Below are 19,769 nucleotides of genomic sequence, written 5' to 3' on the forward strand. Positions count from 1 at the left end.
CACTGAGTACTCGGTAAAATGAATACCGAGCCCTCAGTTTAGATCACGTGCCGCTCTGACGCCATATTTGTGAAGTGAAAATAGCCTGGATTTGGAGATTTGATTTTTTGGAAGAAGTATATACTACTTGTTATATTTGTTCAATTCGTTAGGCAAATCCGTGTGTTATACCTACATTAGAAGTACTCTATATACTGATTTCACTCTTAGGCTGTGAACCATTCCACCGATTCGTTTAACTTTTACTAAAAGTTTTCAGGTAGGTAAATGCTACGTGAAAATTATTTGCAGTGTATCTGTAATGTAATGTAACTGTAATCAGCTGATTGAAAGTCCCAGATTGAAACCATTGAAACTGTCTTCGAATAACTTTTTACAGGTAAGAAATTTCAATTACGCAGATTAAACATGAATAAATGAATAAAAATAAATTTCTACTAATTGCGACAGAATCGCGCCGACACCAAAAAAACATGTCAACTTCTGTATCGGAAGAAGAGAATCTCCGTTGCAGGCTTTGTCTCGCGGATGAGGTCGATGAATTGATATCGTTGCACTGCCAGTGTGCCACCCAGGACAAACTTATCGTGGACATGATAACAGAAATAACCCGCTTCCATCTCTGCCAAGAAAACGATGGTTTACCCCAACACATCTGTGGGCAGTGTCTGGCCAGGCTCAATACAGCTTGCGCCTATCAACAGACGTCGCGGGAATCTGCTGATCTATACACGGAAGCATTCAAGTACCCATTAATGGGTATTTTCGTACCCATTTCGAAGAAAAGCGGCATAACTCATTTAATGGGTAAACTCGATTTACCCATTAATGGGTACTCTAACTAAACTTCAAATAATGGGTACTTTTCACTCTCGGCTTCTATTCTTGAAATGAGTAAATAAGCCCCATTTTCATGCTATTTAAATTGAGGTTATGTAATGCAGATTTCAAGTTTCCTCCCGGAAGGGTTTGGAATTAAAAAAATCATGAATAAAGAACAAGAACCAATGGATTCATTATATTTATTGTAACGCATCAATGTCGGATAAAAGCAAGTAGAATGAAACCGAACTTTTGTGCCGCCTTAAAGGAGTGTTTTGATCGAGGTTTTGATTTTTCCTGTCCGCATACAGCCAACCTCGCGGCCAACTTCCTGTGTGGTGCAAATCTGGCAAATACTTAATCCCTTGTACCGAAGGATGCAATCCGATTGCGAGTTGTAGAAAACTAGAACTGTTGATAAAAATGTTATGTATTTACAAAGGGGTAAGTGACTCGGTAAGTGATGAATAAATGATGAAAAACTTACCTTTTTTCGCCGCTGGCGATGTCTTACTTTTTCGAAGCATCCACGGAAGCATCCCATATTGGAATATGGATGATGGACTTCTAAATAAATACAATAATTGTGAGCTCACTTGTTTTATTTTTTCAAGCACGGACTTTGGAGAAAAACATATGACAGCGGTGAATTATTAACAACGTGGGCCAAATTTACCCATTATTTTATTCGAGAAGAGATATTTCAAAATGGGGTAAAAATATACATTTCATGTCATCAGAAAAATGCCCATTTTTTGACATTTCAGAACCTTTTATAAAAATGGGTATTCAATACCCATTTAATGGGTACTTACGAATGTCCGTGTATTGTACGGAAGCCAAGTTTCCGGAACAGTGCTGCCGAACATGTCTGCGGGACGATGTAGATGAACTGATTTCGGTGCTTTGCATTTCCGGTAGTAGCAGGAAGCTTGTTGCTGATATGCTCCGCGACGCTTGTGGAGTGGTTCGCCCTGTCGGGAATGATGGCTTGCCACAGCACATATGCGGGGAGTGTTTCCAAATGCTCTGCGATGCATATGCGTTCCGAAGTATGGCTTTGAAATCAGATTTCATTATGAAAAAAAACTTGAAGGAAGAAGTAGAGCAGGACGAATTCATCATCGATGATTATGTTAAACCCGAGTTGGTTGAAGAAAATAGCACTGCCCTTGAGGGCGAGTTGTGTTCAGGTTAGTATTAGTTTCGTAAAAATTAAAGCTTAAAAACTAGCATATACCATTGTAAGTGTCTATAATAAGTAAAAATTACTTACCAATTTGAAACCAGCGATAAAATGCAGTAAGGGAAGGGTTTCAGGTACAACAAACATCTCACACGATCGCCTACCAAAGGGAGCATATTACACTCTCTTTAAAATGTAAATGCACAGGGCCGAAACGGGCACTCGAAGATTAGACGGCCGCTACCCCATTGGACGAGTGCCGATGCCTGAACATCCCAGCTGCCGGAATAACAGGTGCTCGTTGTCCCATATGACCGGCGAGTGGACCTCGACCACCTTGGTGGTGGATTTGGTTGAAGTGCTTTTTTTTTATTTTTCTCTCTTAGATTAGGATACTTTTTGATTTATTCAAAAAGACGGTATTCTAGCTTAACATAGGTATGCCTTGTGGAAGAAGTAATGGGCCATTTTGGAAAACTTATGTTTCCTCCCACTTTATTGATGGTGTGTTGTTGGCGGTTTGTCAGATCTGCACTTGCTTGACTTCAGACGAAGGATCACATTTTATTCGTGAATAGATGACAATTTTGGTATTGAGTTATCAATACTAGACTCGATTTCGCTGTAACATATCAAGACGATAACCGCGTCTTCCATCTAAAAACAAGAAAAAAAACTTATTGATCCATCTAGTAGTGATACGGTCTTTCTCGTATTAAGCTAATACACATTTTTTTAGATTCGATAGATAGAAGTTTTGAGCGCATTGACCGATCGCTATAAAATTTACGTAGCCTTTGTCCACTGTCTAATGCAATTTTCTGCGATAAAATCGATTAACAACTACTTTGTAAAAAGTTGATTTTTTTTTAATTGAATCCATTGTGGTAATGCGTGTACGCATGTTACATTCATCCCCTATCCTTCTTATCTGTCTTCAAATAATGACGACCTTACTTTTATTCTCTTTGACAGTATCAAATCAGAGCACGTCAGGAGTGAGAAAAAGAGTGGACCTGAAAAATGAAATCGACCTAAACTGGATTGCAGAAAGCAAGAGGATGAAGTTATCACCAACAGAAGATGTAGATCCTTTCATATACCTGGATTCGGCAAACATCGATGTGGAACGTTTGGCACCTTTATTACTCATTAACGAAGATACAGAATATTACGATCAGTTGTTGTTCTCCGGAATTATTTGTTGTTGCCAAAAGCTAACACCCAACAATGACGAATGGGAAAATCATTGCAAATTGGCACATTCAATCCAGAATCAGCCCTCCTCATCCAAAATAGATTGCAAAATTTGTCATAAAACATTCCAACATGCTCCACAGCTGAAGCAGCATCTTGAAAACCGCAGCGAAAATTTATTTTATCGGTGCAAAATTTGTGACGTTATGACAAAGAAGAAAGAATCTTTACTACAACATTTTGAATTCACTCGTTTTCATCCACTTCTGCATAATTCCGAGCCCGACCGGCTGATCTTCAATGAAAAAGTTGAAACAGAATTCGAATCTTCAAGCAAATGCTGTGGTTGCCTCGAACCATTCGAATCTGGTGAAGCTCTTCTAGAGCACATTGAAACCGTTCACTACCCGAATCGAGACGACCAACCCAAGTTCCAATGTTTCTCGTGCTACAAAAGCTTTCCAAATAATCGATCGTTGTTCAAACATCAGCTCACCTTCAAAATCACCAAAATCTATCGGTGCAAAAAACCACAATGTGAATTCCAAACCGTTGATTCCCTTTCCGAAATCAAGGAACATGTCGAAACCGATGTACACCAGTACAATGCGGTCGAATTTTTCTGCTGTTTCTACGGATGCTACGACACATTTGAAACGGACGAAGCCCTGGAGCATCATTGCTTGAACGACCACGCCGAACAGCGTATAATGAACGGTAATATTTGTTAAGAGCTTGTATGGTCATACAACTTTTAGATTGTAATTATTGTAAACTATGACTTTGAAAACATGATGTCATAGAGAAAACATTATTTCACATTTTTTCTATATTTTATCTTTAACACAGGCACTATATTGGCAGATATCGAGCATAACGTTTGTCGACTTTGCAACCGCCATTTTCCGTCGAGCAGCGCTTATAAAAATCACATTCAGGCACAGTATGACCGTAAATATATGTGCACTACTTGTGGGCGAAAGTTTCCCTCTCATAATGCTGTTCGTAAACACGAGAAGAAATCGCATTCAAATGACGATCGACCTGTTTTCGCGTGCGATCGTTGTGGAGCGAACTTTGTCACCAACGGCAATCTAGTTATGCACATTAAAAGAATTCATGACGGAGATCTTCCAGAACTGTGCACCATTTGCGGCAAACGTTTCGCACATAAATGGGCTTTGCGACAACATGAAATGAACAAGCACATGGAGAACAAGCCTCATAAGTGCCCCGAATCCGAATGCTCAATGTCATTCGGAAGTAAGATCCTACTTCAGAGGCACATTACCACGCACACCAAGGATCGCCGGTACACGTGCTCGTACTGCGGATTTACCTATCGGTACTCGACCGATATGAAGCGTCATATCAATGCAATTCACTTGGACAAAAAACCATTCAAGTGCAAAGAGTGTGATGCGCGATTCATACGTGAAAGAGACCTGAGGCTGCATACAATTCGGCACACCAAGGAGAAGCTCTTCAAATGCAGTGCAAAGCAATGTGACTTTGCGACCAACATCCGTAAGGATTTGGACGCACACTGGAACGAGCAACATGAAGATTCGGACTCGTAAATTTGATAATTTTTGTAACTTTCAAATGTTTCAAAAATTTAATGACGAAATAAATAATACTTACTACATAAATTAAAAAAACTGGTGTAAATTCCTTCAATTTATGTGGATCGCTTTCCAATTCATGGAGAAGGAGAAGGCAACAACTATTTTGTATAAAAAATAGAATAGAGAAAATGTTTCGAAGGTGGTATTCTCAGAACGGCCATTTTATAGTTATTATAAACATTATCAACAGCATCGCAGATCTCTACTGGAGCTGCTGGTTTTGTTTAAAACGCCACCATCGCTGCAGCTTAGACAGAATGTGTTAAGCTGCAGTGTTCACCCTATTCCAAATATCATCGTCCCGGCACATCCTCTCAGGTGTTACGGGGTCGAATCCAAGCCGCTGAGAAGCAGCATGTCGTTTTGCACAATATCAAATCGCGGGCATCCAAACATCACATGTTCCTTAACCTTTTTTTTTTTTAATTTCTTTCCCAAATTTGTCTCTGGGGGGGGGGGGTGTTATGTCCAAAACCACCCCCTTGGCTACGCCTTTGATTTGTACTCAAAATGTGCAGACAGATTCTGGAGGAGAAGGACGCAGCGCGGGCGGTCGCGCTGCAGCAAGGTACCCGGCAGAACGTAGAACGTTATACAGGGAAGCGGAGACAGCAGACCCGCCTTTTTCAGGAGAAGAAACGCCGCCTGGAAGAAGCGGAGTGCGAGGAGATGGAACAGCAGTGCCGTTCTCAAGAAACACGCAAGTTCTATCAGAAGCTCAACGCATCCCGCAAAGGCTTCGTGCCGCGAGCCGTAATGTGCCGGGATAAGGATGGGAGCATCTTGACGGACGAACGTGTGGTGATCGAAAGGTGGAAGCAGCACAACGAGGAACATTTGAATGGCGCTGAGAGTACAGGCAGTGAAAGTCAAGGCAGCGGAGGAGATGACTACGTCAGTTCAGCGGAGGATGGAGGCCAACCAGCCCCCACCTTGAGGGAAGTTAAGGATGCCATTCAACAGCTAAAGACCAATAAAGCAGCTGGTAAGGATGGTATCGGAGCTGAGCTCATCAAGATGGCCCTGGAAAAGCTGGCCACTTTCCTGCACAAACTGATAGTCAGAATCTGGGAAACCGAACAGCTACCGGAGGAGTGGAAGGAAGGGGTTATATGCCCCATCTACAAGAAAGGCGACAAGCTGGAGTGTGAGAACTTTCGAGCGATCACCATCCTTAATGCCGCCTACAAAGTGATATCCCAGATCATCTTCCGTCGTCTGTCACCATTAGTGAATGAGTTCGTGGGAAGTTATCAAGCCGGCTTCGTTGACGGCCGCTCGACAACGGACCAGATCTTTACTGTACGGCAAATCCTTCAAAAATGCCGTGAATACCAGGTCCCAACGCACCATCTGTTCGTTGATTTCAAGGCGGCATACGACAGTATAGACCGCGTAGAGCTATGGAAAATTATGGACGAGAACATCTTCCCTGGGAAGCTTACCAGACTGATCAAAGCAACGGTGGATGGGGTGCAAAACTGTGTGAAGATTTCTAGCGAGCACTCCAGTTCATTCGAATCGCGCCGGGGACTAAGACAAGGTGATGGACGTGGCTGTTGTTCAACATTGCGCTAGAAGGTGTCATGCGGAGAGCCGGGTGTAACAGCCGGGGTACGATTTTCAACAGATCCAGTCAATTTATTTGTTTCGCGGATGACATGGACATTGTCGGCCGAACATTTGCAAAGGTGGCAGAACTGTACACATGCCTGAAACGTGAAGCAACAAAAGTTGGACTGGTGGTGAATGCGTCAAAGACAAAGTACATGCTTGTGGGCGGAACCGAGCGCGACAGGGCCCGCCTGGGAAGCAGTGTTACGATAGACGGGGATACCTTCGAGGTGGTCGAGGAATTCGTTTACCTCGGATTAGCAAGGACAACAACGTTAGTCGTGAAATACGAAGGCGCATCATCTGTGGAAGTCGGGCCTACTACGGGCTCCTACGCCACCGCACCAAATGTGTCATGTACAAGACGCTAATAAGACCGGTTGTCCTCTACGGGCATGAAACATGGACAATGCTCGAAGAGGACTTGCAAGCACTCGGAGTATTCGAGAGACGGTGCAAAATTTGATAATGGTCCACAGACACTATGGGCGGAAGAGGGTTAAACAGAGCTTTGAAGGGGAAATGCAGCATGAGTGGTAGAATTTTGATAAAGCCCGTTCAGCTTCGCCGACGACGTTAATATCATGTCACGTGGCCTTGAGGAGATTAAGGAAGGATGGATCGACGATTTGCGTATCCTGCGTAGAGGTTGGCGACGTGCAGTCATGGGCCAGTGAGTGGAATATATTATTAGTCGCAGTACTACGATGAGCACAAGTTATCTGACTATAAATTTCTCTAAAGTCCTGAAGAAGTTTCGTTAGACTGAAAAATAGCAAATCGAGGTATCGGCAAGATCGCAGCACCGACGAATTTTGCTTTCTTTTAGTTCTACACACATGAAACACTGTCCGTTTTGATCTTTTATATGCATGTTTAAATGTGCGATCTTTAATTTATCAAAATAAATGAAGTATCAACCCACCTTGTATCGAAACGTCCCTCCCTCGTCTGATTACATGCCCAGCAAAACGCTGGTGGCGCTCGGGGCCACCAAGCTTGGATTGGGCGAGCACGCTTGGCGAACGGACATTTCCCAAGTGTCCAGCAGATGGGACAGCGAAAACATCTCCGGCAGCTTGCAGATCCTAGCCAGGAACGATTTCTGCACCTGTATGAGAAACGGTGTAGCATTGTATTCTTGCTCAATCAGCGAGCAAGTTGGCGACGTGAATGGATACTCCTCCGGAATAGTCACCGCTACCGGGGGCACGCACGGTAAATGCTTGTCATCTAGCCAGCAGATCAGCTTGATGGTTTTTGTATCGCCAATGGCGCATGGATCGAGCGAAACTTTGAACTTCTGATCCAAACGGGCAATTTCTCCTTGCAAGATGTGAGGGATTTCTTGAGTGCCCGTTGATCCTACAGTTGAGGGTTCATCGAGTGCCAAACGTGGTTGCTTAGCCGGGGTAGGAAGATTTTTTATGTCCGGGCCGAAAAGTGCTTCCAAGCATGGCCGGAAGGTGCGTTGTAAAGTATGGTTTCCGAGAGGACTTTGCAGATTCGATGAAACCGCTTCCACCAAGGGATTATTAAGAGAGGTCTCTCGAATGGTTCCAAGCTGACTCGTCAAAGCCGCTTCACACTTATAGAGTGTGTCCAACGGGATACGACAAGTGGGATTACACAAAATGTCCAGCAAACGTTTCATTTTACCCATCTTATCGACATCGTCGTGTTCCATTTTAGCAATCATGCGCTTGAGAGGCTCAATATACTTTTGTAGCGAGCGATATTTTTCTTTGTATATATGTTCCTCCTGTGGATTCAGTGGACTAGGAGCCGCGGCTTGTCCTGGGGTATTCAAACTTTGTCCAGGAGATTGTCCAATGTTTCTTGGTGGAGGAATGCTGCTAGTCACTTGTGGGCTTGGCGAAGGAATAAGCGCTGGGCTTGGTATCATTTGTCCTGGATGCGATTGAGGTCCAATTGAACCTGGGCCGACTGGTGATGGAACAGATGGCGATGGTGATTGACGTAGAAACTGGTTTGGAGTTACGCTACGAACTCCTCCAGGATACACTTGACCTCCACTCATCATATCCTGAGGTTTTCGTACCATAGGATTAGCTCCTATAGGCGCAAAGTTTCCCTGATTCCCCATAGTCTGCATGTTACCTCCAACTTGATTCATTTGATTAGGCCCAGCATTAGGACCACCCTGTGATTGCTGTTGTGGATTGTTAGGCTGTGGTATATTTGCAGGACCACCTGGGCCCATACCGGCCATTCCGACCTGTCCCGGCTGCTGCTGTTGTTGAACAGAACCCATATTTCCACCTGGTCCACCAACGCCTTGGTTCATCTGATTCATCTGTCCTCCGGCCATTCCAAGTTGTTGCTGATTAGGATTCATTCCTGGAGGCATTTGCTGACGAATTACTTGATTCGGAGCGATTCCCATATTTCCCGGATTCATTGGACTATTGCCACCAAGGTTACCCATCTGATTACCCCCTGGATTCATTCCGACCTGATTCATTTGTTGATTCATATGTCCTCCAGTATTGACCTGCATTCCCATTCCACCCATGGGATTCATTTGATTTGGCCCAACCTGCTGCCCTGGAGGTTGTTGGGCTTGTTGCTGGCCTGCACCTTGAGGCATTCCGGTTCCAGCCATTTGCATTGCATTCATCTGTCCAATAGGGTTCATTTGATTAACAATCTTTCCCCCGCTCATTCCACCTGGTCCCATTGATCCACCCATTTGATTGGGCATCCCTTGTTGCATTTGTCCGGGCATTATACCGCCCATTTGGTTGGGCCCTCCCATCGCGCCAACACGACCCTGCATGTTGGTCATGGGCATTTGAGGCCGATTCAACGTATTCAACAAGTTGGATGCATTTCCACCACCCATCTGATTTCCCATTGGACCACCTCCTGGTCCCATCTGGCCACCCATCATTTGTGGACGAGTACCCTGCGTGGCAAGGGTTTGCAATGCATTTATCGGATCCGGCATGCCCCCGTCCTGGGTTCCTCCGGTAGGATTTTGACTTTTGTTTTTAGTGTCTTGGAATTGAAAAAATAAGTATTTAAGTTTTAATTTTCGTGGAAATATTTTGAGCAACTATACACGATTATGTAGAAAATATTTTTTTCCCTAGTCAAACGGGGTGACTTGCAACACTTTTCAAGTTTCTCTCTCAATAATTCTGAATTAAAAATCAAAAGGATTTATTCATTCTACTAGTACATGATACTTTTAATGTGTCCTGATATTAGTGATTAGACATATTATCAGACATATAACAATAATAAAAATATGAAAATAATATCAAAATGATGGGTGTTGCAAGCCACCCCTACTGCGGGGTGACTTGCAACACTTCATCGAATTCAATCATAACATGTTTTAGAACAACTTAATCATAGTGATTTTTCATCCTGGGTCATTATTCACCACTGTCAATGCAGGGGCCTTACTTGATTGATTCCCCCTTCTCTCATTCCGATTATTTTCACGATTTCAACGCATCGATTGATATTTCATATATTAAGATCATTATTTTGAAAAGGCATTTCCGCAGCAAGCAGTAAAACATCCACAAGTGTTGGATCTTCTTGGGGATTCAACACTGTTTGACCACCGTAAGTCTTAGTTTTACTGTTTTCTGTATTAGGATAATGTTAAATTGTTGTTAGGGACAAATCGTACCCCCAAGCGGCTTCCCGGATAAACAATTTGTTTTTTTTTTAACTTCTACCGCTGCCTTCATCAAAGTTTTCTTTGAAAAATTAGCATACATGCGACTTCTTGCAGGTTTCTTGTAGTTTCGCGGCATGATAAAGGAATTCTGTAACATAAAATCAATGCCAGTTTGAAAAAAAGTTTAAAAACAGTTTTTGAAAAATAAACTATCGTGTAGGTATCAGCTGTTGCAAGCAAGGATGTTATCGATCATTTAGTAATCTGCGTTCGATCATTTAGTAGTTAGTCAATAACTTATTCAAGAGGCTAAATTTTGCAATGTGTTGTTTGGTGAACTTCTAGTGCGAAGTTTTTTCTTCAGCTCTGTCTAACAGTCCGAATTTCACTAATAACGGAGCTATAACGCTAGTAGCATTAACTTATACTAAATGATTGAAATTTTGTTATCATTTAGTATGAGTTACTGCAACTGGCGCCTCAACTCCTTTGAAAGTGGTATTCAAACATCGACCTGTTAGGCAAAGTGGTAGAAACCTTCGCACTAGAAGTTCACCAAAAAACACATTTTAAAATTTAGGCGCTTGAATAAGTTATTGACAAACTACGCAGATTACTAAATGATCGATAACATCCTTGCAAGTCACCCCGCAGGGGGACAAATTTCAAAAAAAGTTGATATTTCAAAAACAAACAATTGTATTATTTTATAGTTTTTGCGGAATTACATACCTAATTAGGTACTGTAACTGAAGAGGGGATCGATTTTGATGAAATTATTTTCAATTTGCAACACGAACTTACGATTTACGACGTTCGACTTTCAAATAACGAAACAGTTTCACAAAATAATACAAAAAAACAACAGTGAGTAATATTTTCACCTAAACACCAACTAGGCATAACAAATACAATGTAAACTAGGGATGCGTGATGACATAGGTCGATGTTTGAATATATTTTTATTGTAAAAAAACAAAAACTTGTGGAAAACCCAAGTGTTGCAAGTCACCCCGTTTGACAGTAGACAAAAAAAATGCAAGACAGCAATATGCTACAAATTTTGAGGCAAAAAACCACAAATGGTTTTCCGGAAATTGTTTTTGCAATAATATTAATTAAGGGCTAGGTACTTACTCATCTCTCTGACGTGCAAAATAAGCCGAGCCACGTAGCTCAGATACTCATCTTTGGTGCGAGCCTTCTGAAAGACGTGATTTTCCATTTCCAATCCGTTCTTACTTGAGGTCATTCCCGATTGTTGGATGGCCTCATTGCTACAGTGACGACAAACAGGTAAAAAAAATAGCAAGGAAAAATTATCAGCATATAATTTGCGAAAAAAATCAAATTTAATGTTTACTGATACGCTGTTGATAAGAAAATTAAGCTCGTTGTAAATCACCAATTTTTTTATCGCATTCTTATCGAGGGCATAACAGAATGCATTTGTGGCAAGTTAAATTTGTTGAATTGATGTTTCATTCCGACCATTATCGTATTCAGTACTTACATTTTGTTCACGACACTCTGCCGAAAGTTAGCAGTTTTCCATGAAATATCTTCAGCCGTATCCATGAGATACTTTTTGCAACGCTTTTATTAGAAAAATACTTTTCCTTCGACAGAAAAAATGTAAAATTACTAAAACTGTTTTGATCGTTTTGATAGCTTCGACTTCAAACGCTTCGAATGATGGACAACAGTTCTCGCGTGATTTTTGAAAACGTTGGAAGTCCAAAAGAGAGGCTCTCTTTGTTTACTTTCTCTTTCGATTATTACAAAGCCATGCTAACATTTACATTGGATTTTCCAGCACTGATCTGAAGAAAATAGCTTTGTCTAGTATATGCTGAGGTGAAAATATTGCAACAAATTTTAAACTAGCATAGATATTAGCAAAAGACAGCGTAATGAAAGAGAGTCTTTCATTTGGACTTAGGACGTTTTCAAAAATCACGCGAGAGTTGTTACTATAGGCCTTTTCATGTGACACTGCCAAGTCCGAAGCTGTCACTTTCATACACGGACATTCGTAAGTACCCATTAAATGGGTATTGAATACCCATTTTTATAAAAGGTTCTGAAATGTCAAAAAATGGGCATTTTTCTGATGACATGAAATGTATATTTTTACCCCATTTTGAAATATCTCTTCTCGAATAAAATAATGGGTAAATTTGGCCCACGTTGTTAATAATTCACCGCTGTCATTGGTTTTTTCCAAAGTCCGTGCTTGAAAAAATAAAACAAGTGAGCTCACAATTATTGTATTTATTTAGAAGTCCATCATCCATATTCCAATATGGGATGCTTCCGTGGATGCTTCGAAAAAGTAAGACATCGCCAGCGGCGAAAAAAGGTAAGTTTTTCATCATTTATTCATCACTTACCCCTTTGTAAATACATAACATTTTTATCAACAGTTCTAGTTTTCTACAACTCGCAATCGGATTGCATCCTTCGGTACATAAAGGGATTAAGTATTTGCCAGATTTGCACCACACAGGAAGTTGGCCGCGAGGTTGGCTGTATGCGGACAGGAAAAATCAAAACCTCGATCAAAACACTCCTTTAAGGCGGCACAAAAGTTCGGTTTCATTCTACTTGCTTTTATCCGACATTGATGCGTTGCAATAAATATAATGAATCCATTGTTTCTTATTCATTATTCATAATTTTCTTAATTCCAAACCCTTCCGGGAGGAACATGAAATCTGCATTACATAACCTCAATTTAAATAGCATGAAAATGGGGCTTATTTACTCATTTCAAGAATAGAAGCCGAGAGTGAAAAGTACCCATTATTTGAAGTTTAGTTAGAGTACCCATTAATGGGTAAATCGAGTTTACCCATTAAATGAGTTATGCCGCTTTTCTTCGAAATGGGTACGAAAATACCCATTAATGGGTACTTGAATGCTTCCGTGTGCATGCACGTCTCGTGAAAAGGCCTATTTGAAAAGAGTTCACACGGAAGCTTGAAATTACTCATTAAAGGGGTTCCATTTACCCATTTTTATATCGAATACTGAAATGTCAAAAAATGGGTGTTTTTTGATAACACAAAAAGAGTTCAATTACCCCATTTTAAAATAGGCCTTTTCATGTGACTGCCGTTGTTCCCGTGAGTAGAAAAACGAACACCGTCTCTTTTAGTTGCCGTACTGTGCAGCTACAAAGCTACAATGTATATTTAATTATTTCAGATCGATTTTAGGGTGCATAGTTAACTACTTACAAATTCAGTGTTATCGGTATTTCAGTTCAAGGTCGTTGTTCTAACTAGGAAGCGCACGGTGGATTACTACAGGTAAGTTTGCAATGGATTTAGGTTAGCTAAACAAGGTGGATATCTATTTACAGGCTCAACATACCGATCAATCAAACTTGTCTCTCCCCAAACTACGTTAGAGGACAATCGGTGATTTAACTGCTGAATTATAACTATGGAATACAAAACATATTCAAGTAAATAGTATTTGCCAAATAAACTCAAATTCATTATCTTACAATACAATCTTTTCTTCAAATCTGCTGACTGTTCAAGTTTCTTATTATATTCATAATCTGCTTACTCATGAACTCAGTTGTTCTTTCCTCTGTCATTGTCACGTCAAGATGACTTTCAGTGTGACGGAACGGACAGTTGGCTCACTTATATTTCGCCGCAACGAGGGGTATCGGCAACATTCCCCACCCCGTGAACTACTTCCGGTTCTGGAACACAGTCTCCCGGATTCTTGTCAGGACCCGCCACATCAAGAACCGCTAGCCTTATAGCGTGCCTAGTAAAAACTCCTCTGGCAGTCTTCACTTTTGCTCGACGCACTTGTCCAGCTTTATCCGGGAAGGTGTCCAGGATCCGTCCTCGCTCCCATTTATTCCTGATTGTATCGTCCACGACTATGACTAAGTCACCTGGTTTCAGCGGTCTAGTTGTCTCGAACCATTTTGTTCGCCGAGTCAGTATCGGGAGATACTCCCGCGTCCACCTGCGCCAGAATTCATTCATGATACACTGCGAGAGTCTATAACTGTCCCGTAGAACGTTCCCATCGTTCACAGGATCCACCGCTGGTTGTTTGATACCCGTTGATCCGTACAGAAGAAAGTGGTTGGGAGTAAGTGATTCTTGATTCTCATCTTCTAAAGGGATGTAAGTTAGTGGACGTGAATTTACGATTCCTTCAGCCTCCAGCATAATTGTCTCCATGACTTCATCACTGGGGTGACGTGGACTGTTTGATATGGCCTGCATAGCCACCTTGACGGAACGCACCATGCGTTCCCATGGACCTCCCATGTGGGGGGCGGCCGGAACGTTGAAGTGCCACTGGGTAAGTGCATTGGTAAACGTAGATGCGCAGGTCTCGTTAATTTTCCTTATATTCTGCTTTTCCTCAGATAACTGGCGATTAGCTCCCACAAAATTGGTGCCATTGTCGGAAAAAATCTCCATCGGCGCTCCTCGTCGAGCCACAAACCTGCGGAAAGCCATTACGCAGGAGGTCGATGTTAGGCTATGTACTAACTCCAGATGGATTGCGCGGATGGTGAGGCAGGTAAAGAGGCAAATCCACCGCTTCACACTGCTGCGCCCAACCTTGACCAGAAAGGGTCCCATGTAGTCAACGCCCACGAAGGAAAATGGTTTTATGAACGGTGTTAGGCGCTCTCTAGGTAACTCTCCCATACGCGGTGGTGCCGGATTGGCATTCTTAATTTTGCAATGCTGACATTCTCGGCTAACTTTTCGTATCAAAACTCGAAGCTTAGGTATGTACACAGAGCAAAAAAAAGTTGGGATTTCTACATTTTCTACATTTTATTTTAAGAGTAAGGGAATCTTGGTATTTTTTAGTGCTATAATATTTGAATTGAATGCAAAATGTTTGATTTGAATGTTTTTATCCCAGTGTAAAATTGTTGTTTTCACAGTGAAAACAATCAAAACAAAATTAGTAAAATAATCGAATTTATTCTTTCTGTCAAACAACAACAACAACAAAAATACTCAACAAGGATGAAAAATGTTGAATGTCATTCGATTCGGCGCCAATTTTTCAACGTTTTCCAGTTCAAGTGCTCAGAGATCTCCAACGATAACATCGGTCGTATTTTGCTGAAAAGTGAAGAGCAAACTGCCAAACGACTGTTTACGGAACCGTAATTTATTCAGTGATTTATTGAGTAAAGGTTTGTAGATTGTTGTGTTATTTTGCCAGAATTTTCGCGATGAAATTTTGATACATAATGGGTTATTATGTTTGTAACAGTCCATTGTTATTTGCATTCCATTTCAGCCACTCCGGACGATATGTGGACCCCGTTCAAGCACCTCTTCAATAGTATCGAGTCGTTCCTTTCGGCGTCCGGCAGTAGCACTGGGCAACAGCAGGAACAAAATGTGGCCAGTCTGGATGCGCTGCTGCGAAAGCATAAAGCAGAATCTCATCACCCTGCTGCAAAATCCACCGAAGAATGCCAAAAGCCAGGAGGCAATCCGAGTCGGGATTACGAACGGAATAACGTTGCCTGAGTTTGGGCACACTATTCTGTCAAAGGACCTGGTGGACGAGAGTGTGATTATATCCGATATGTACGATTTGAACGAGTACATTGCGCTGGAATTGCTTTGATGTACGGGTTGGATATGACCGTGATTCAGAGCCGGGAGGATGGGGAGGAGGTCGTGAAACGGCTGCCAATGGTGAGGGATCCGGAGTTCATCGAGAAGGTGATGGATTCAGTGTGTTCATGTTGGGAGTGCGAAGGTTTGCGATCGGTTTCGTTGTTCACGTTTGGGATGGATTTTTATATATTTTATATGTATAATTATTTTTAAATTGTTTTTTCTTATTGTATATAAATATAGTTTTTTTGAATAAAAATAATAAATGAAACGAAACGGAATATTTATTTTGAATACGTAAAATGACATGCTACTACTGACATACTAGACTCAAATTGAAAGCGCGCATAACTTGTTATTTTGAAAGCTAAACTGTTAATTCGAAAGTAAAATACACATTTAGTTTTGAGAGGAAAATGTCATTTCCAAAAGTCAACTCCTGTGACAATTCTTACCGATGTGACATTCTTGCGCTTGTAGATTTAACAGTCGTATACTTTCTACTGAAAATCACTAATGAATTTTCTCAACTTTACTAACGTTTCTTTGACTTTTACCAACTATTTTTTTTTGTGTAAAACTGTTGACGTAGTTCGTTGCAAACTGTTTCGCTATTTGCGTGTAGGAACCGACGATGAAAGGACTGTACAAGAAGATATGTTATACGGCTTTCTCTGGGAAGTATTACTGGATACTTTGCTGCAAAAGAGACGTGTGGTGCTGCGCCAATCCTACTCTCCATTCGAATCACTCCTTGTTCATCTAGGACTGGCGACAAGGAATACAGCGAACTTCTTTTTGGAACACTGCAACCCTTTTTAAGCTCGTTGATCTCCTCCTCGTACTCTTTCCACTGTGCTTGCCGCCACAATGCTATTTCGGCCCTCACAAATTCATTCCGGTTTATTTCGGAACAGCGTTTGTTCTTCTCCCGGATGTGTTTCCAGATGTCCACTGCTCGGTGCACGTAGACCATCGTTCGAAGCATACGGTGCCAACTTGAAAAACGTTCCACGTCGATTACTTCCTCTATTACTCGATGTACTGCTACGAAATTAACTTCTTCGCTCGCGGCTTCGACTTCCCTACATTTATCTACCAATTCCTTCGGCCAATCCTCCTGTGGCTTTCTTAAAAACAATGGTCCTTGGAACCATCTACTATTCGGATCGAAAGACGGACCCGAATTCCACTTGGTGGCGTCGTCAGCTACGTTCAGTTTCGATGGTACATAGTGCCACTCCGTTACGCTAGTAAGCGACAGAATTTCGCCAACGCGAAACGAGACAAATTGGTGATACCGTCGGCTGTCGGACCGAAGCCACGCCAAAACTGTCGCTGAGTCGGTCCACAAGAACCGCTGCTTGATGTTGACAGTACATGCTGCACAGATGCTTTGCAGCAGACGAGATCCCATCATGGCTGCCTGGAGTTCCAAACGAGGGATTGAAAGAGTCCGAAGTGGTGCTACCTTTGTTTTTGCAGCAACGAGTGAACACCAGCTCTTCCTTTGATGGAACATCCTCAAACAAACCACGCATGCACAGGCCGCTACGCTTACATCCGTGAAGACATGGATTTCAATTTCATCTACTTTCTGTGGTTGAAAATCGCCGAAAAAACTGCGAGGAACTTGAACTTCGCCAATACACTCGTACAGCTATTGCAAGAACAGAGAAAACTTCTAATTTTGCGGAGCAAAGAAGAAGAAGAAGACTGAGTGTCGGTAACTTCAAATGATATGCACTGTGCGAAAAGTGTTGATATTCCTTTAAATCAAGAATATTCGAGACGTCTAAAATGTATCAAAAGCGCATAAATACGTTCCGAAATACCTTGAAAGTGCCATAAAACTTATTTAAAATATATAGCGGCAAGTAACACTCGTTTAAAGTTACATATTTTCTATGATTTCAATAATCAACATTCACACCGAAAAAATCAACCAACATTATTTTCCGTGCATAAAGTGATTTGACGTTTGCGGAACCACTTTCCGACGGTCGACCGTCGGACCCTCGTTCGAATTTTTCTATCTTCTCGCAATATTCCACAGCTCTTGAATGTGTTCTGCAATGGGCTCGTCCCAGTTCGTCCCCGATCGCCAAATTTCCTGCATGAGGATCTTTCCATGCACAACGAAATGTGCGATGAATCCCAAGGGATCGTATAACTTCATTATGGTTCGGAGGACTTGTCTTTTGGTTGGAGCTCCGTAATATCCCTTGAAGTCAGCTTGAGGTTCTGCTTGATCAAATGTGAAGTGATCTGCTGAAGGAACCCATACAACTCCTAATACTCGTTCATGAACTACTTCTTTATCCACCGTTAACGACTTACTGGATGAAGGATTGGTCTCTCCAAGGCAGTCGAGTACCTCGGGAGAGTTGGACAGAATCTTTCCGAATTCAAACCCACCGGCTGCATGGATATGCTGGACTTGCTTGACCAGTTGGACGGCATCCTCCACCGAATTGACGCTGTCAAGGAAGTCGTCCACATAGTGGTTTTTGACTATCGCCTGCACTGCCCTGGGGTATTGCTCCACAAAATCTAGAGCATTTTTGTTCTTCGCATATTGCGCTGTACATGGAGAGCTAGTCGCTCCGAACATGGCGACATTGATAACGTATACCTGTACTTTATCTTCCGGACTATTGCGCCACAGGAAGCACTGTGACATCTTATCAGCATCTCGAATTAAAATCCGTAAAAACATTTCACGAATGTCGGAGCATACTGCTATTTTGCCTTCCCTGAACCGTATCAGAACATCCACTAGCGGTACGAGTAGATCCGGACCTTTTAGAAGCATGTCGTTGAAGGAAACTCCGTTCACCTTCGCTGCAGCGTCCCACACCATTCGAATTTTGTTCGGTTTTTTGGGATTTGTCACAACTCCTATTGGTAGATACCATCTTTGATGACGGTTCGAGCTTTCCAGCTCTTGTGGCGTGATTTTACGAACGTACTCTTTATGCTCGAAGCTTTCGATGAGTTCATTAACTTTCTTACGGAGTGCTGGATCTTTCCCTAACCTTTTCTCTAATCCTTTCAGTCTGTTTAACGCCATTTGGTGACTGTCCGGAAAGTACACGTTGTCTTTGCGCCATAGTAAACCTGTCTCCATACGATTCCCCTTGCGCACAGTAGTTGCTTCTAAAATGCCGCGTGCTCGCTTATCATCCTCAGATTCTATCTGTTTCGAAATCACAGCATCCTCAACCGCAAAGAATTTTCGCATGGAATTGTGTAACTCGGTGTTACTGATACTCTCGACGGCGTGAATATGAAGCTGCTCCATTGAATTTTCACTGGTAGAATTTTTCCCGTACACACACCATCCCAATCTTGTTTTGGCGGCTACTGGGTCGCTATTGCCGCCTTCTCGTGTCTTCTGGCAGTAAGCATCCTGACATGTTCAATACCAATGATCATGCCAGGTTTAGCGTTAGTGTAGCTAACCACGGGAAGTCCCTGGAGGTGTGGGAACGACTTCGCTAATTCTTCGTAATTTAGTGTTTGAGATGGAAGTCCTAGCTCTTGCACTGTTCGCACGTCATTCAGAATATACTTTTCCTGTTTCCCAGCACCCGTAATTTTCACACTAATCCGCCGTGAGTTCTTCTCCTGGCGACCCATCTTGCTAGTCCAACTTAGCCAAAGACTGTCCTGTTCACCTTCAATTCCTAGTTGGGCTGCAATTCCTTCTTCGAGTAACGTTGACGATGACCCGTCATCCAGGAATACAAAGGTGTTAATCCTCTTCCCGTTTCCGAATAAGGTAACCGGAAGGTAACGGAAGAGAGAATAGGATTTAGTTCCATGGTGATGTTGATGGACTGTTTCATTGAGTTTCGTGGACACCGCGCTTTCGCTTCGACTACTATGTAGAAGCGTGTGGTGTCTTATACGACAACCTTCTGCGCCACATTCCTTTTTCGATCGACAAGGCTATTTACGATGAGGAACCAAACACAATCGGCAAAGATTTTTCTGCCTCACTGCCTTCCATCGTGCACCTATAT

General features: G+C 42.2%; 4 protein-coding genes and 1 long non-coding RNA gene across 6 annotated transcripts; 2 read left to right on the top strand and 3 right to left on the bottom strand.

The window, feature by feature from the left end:
• Positions 1-293: 293 nt before the first annotated feature.
• LOC134213792 (zinc finger protein 354A-like) lies at positions 294-4,866 on the top strand. The gene is made up of 5 exons (XM_062693120.1): positions 294-379; positions 451-728; positions 1,649-2,015; positions 2,984-3,922; positions 4,055-4,866. The coding sequence occupies exons 2-5, from the start codon at positions 474-476 to the stop codon at positions 4,783-4,785; spliced, it is 2,292 nt and encodes a 763-aa protein (XP_062549104.1). The 5' UTR covers positions 294-379; positions 451-473; the 3' UTR covers positions 4,786-4,866.
• A 2,435-nt stretch (positions 4,867-7,301) lies between these two features.
• Positions 7,302-11,814, bottom strand: LOC134213793 (mediator of RNA polymerase II transcription subunit 15). Its single transcript, XM_062693121.1, has 3 exons — positions 11,619-11,814; positions 11,243-11,382; positions 7,302-9,468 (listed from the first exon to the last, which is right to left on the bottom strand). Exons 1-3 carry the CDS (start codon positions 11,681-11,683, stop codon positions 7,403-7,405), a joined length of 2,271 nt encoding a protein of 756 aa, XP_062549105.1. The 5' UTR covers positions 11,684-11,814; the 3' UTR covers positions 7,302-7,402.
• Positions 11,815-13,127: 1,313 nt separating this feature from the next.
• LOC134210470 (uncharacterized) lies at positions 13,128-14,733 on the bottom strand. The gene is made up of 2 exons (XM_062686518.1): positions 13,484-14,733; positions 13,128-13,413 (listed from the first exon to the last, which is right to left on the bottom strand). The coding sequence occupies exon 1, from the start codon at positions 14,731-14,733 to the stop codon at positions 13,765-13,767; it is 969 nt and encodes a 322-aa protein (XP_062542502.1). The 3' UTR covers positions 13,128-13,413; positions 13,484-13,764.
• A 180-nt stretch (positions 14,734-14,913) lies between these two features.
• On the top strand, positions 14,914-16,017 carry LOC134213797 (uncharacterized). 2 transcript variants are annotated; one of them, XR_009979532.1, is made up of 3 exons: positions 14,914-14,945; positions 15,132-15,305; positions 15,413-16,017. It is a non-coding gene; the product is annotated as an uncharacterized LOC134213797 (long non-coding RNA). The 2 variants fall into 2 exon arrangements; XR_009979531.1 differs by lacking the exon at positions 14,914-14,945 and having other exon boundaries at positions 14,956-15,305.
• A 335-nt stretch (positions 16,018-16,352) lies between these two features.
• Positions 16,353-19,383, bottom strand: LOC134210471 (uncharacterized). Its single transcript, XM_062686519.1, has 4 exons — positions 19,207-19,383; positions 17,786-19,153; positions 16,477-17,167; positions 16,353-16,384 (listed from the first exon to the last, which is right to left on the bottom strand). Exons 1-4 carry the CDS (start codon positions 19,381-19,383, stop codon positions 16,353-16,355), a joined length of 2,268 nt encoding a protein of 755 aa, XP_062542503.1.
• Positions 19,384-19,769: the final 386 nt, after the last annotated feature.

The sequence above is a fragment of the Armigeres subalbatus genome, chromosome 2, assembly GCF_024139115.2.
Source record: "Armigeres subalbatus isolate Guangzhou_Male chromosome 2, GZ_Asu_2, whole genome shotgun sequence".
NCBI lineage: Eukaryota > Metazoa > Arthropoda > Insecta > Diptera > Culicidae > Armigeres > Armigeres subalbatus.

Excerpts from the sequence above, each read along its gene's own strand:
- LOC134213792 (XM_062693120.1), top strand. The coding sequence starts at position 474 with ATGTCAACTTCTGTATCGGAAGAAGAGAATCTCCGTTGCAGGCTTTGT. Across the intron at positions 729-1,648 it reads CGCGGGAATCTGCTGATCTA|TATTGTACGGAAGCCAAGTT; the intron begins TACACGGAAGCA and ends CGAATGTCCGTG. Across the intron at positions 3,923-4,054 it reads CGAACAGCGTATAATGAACG|GCACTATATTGGCAGATATC; the intron begins GTAATATTTGTT and ends TCTTTAACACAG.
- LOC134213793 (XM_062693121.1), bottom strand. The coding sequence starts at position 11,683 with ATGGATACGGCTGAAGATATTTCATGGAAAACTGCTAACTTTCGGCAG. Across the intron at positions 11,383-11,618 it reads CAGAGTGTCGTGAACAAAAT|CAATGAGGCCATCCAACAAT; the intron begins GTAAGTACTGAA and ends TCGTCACTGTAG. Across the intron at positions 9,469-11,242 it reads TTTGCACGTCAGAGAGATGA|ACACTAAAAACAAAAGTCAA; the intron begins GTAAGTACCTAG and ends TTCAATTCCAAG.
- LOC134210470 (XM_062686518.1), bottom strand. The coding sequence starts at position 14,733 with ATGGGACCCTTTCTGGTCAAGGTTGGGCGCAGCAGTGTGAAGCGGTGG.
- LOC134210471 (XM_062686519.1), bottom strand. The coding sequence starts at position 19,383 with ATGGGTCGCCAGGAGAAGAACTCACGGCGGATTAGTGTGAAAATTACG. Across the intron at positions 17,168-17,785 it reads TTCAAGAGCTGTGGAATATT|GCAGCCATGATGGGATCTCG; the intron begins GCGAGAAGATAG and ends TTGGAACTCCAG. Across the intron at positions 16,385-16,476 it reads AGGAGTGATTCGAATGGAGA|TCCTTTCATCGTCGGTTCCT; the intron begins GTAGGATTGGCG and ends CTTCTTGTACAG.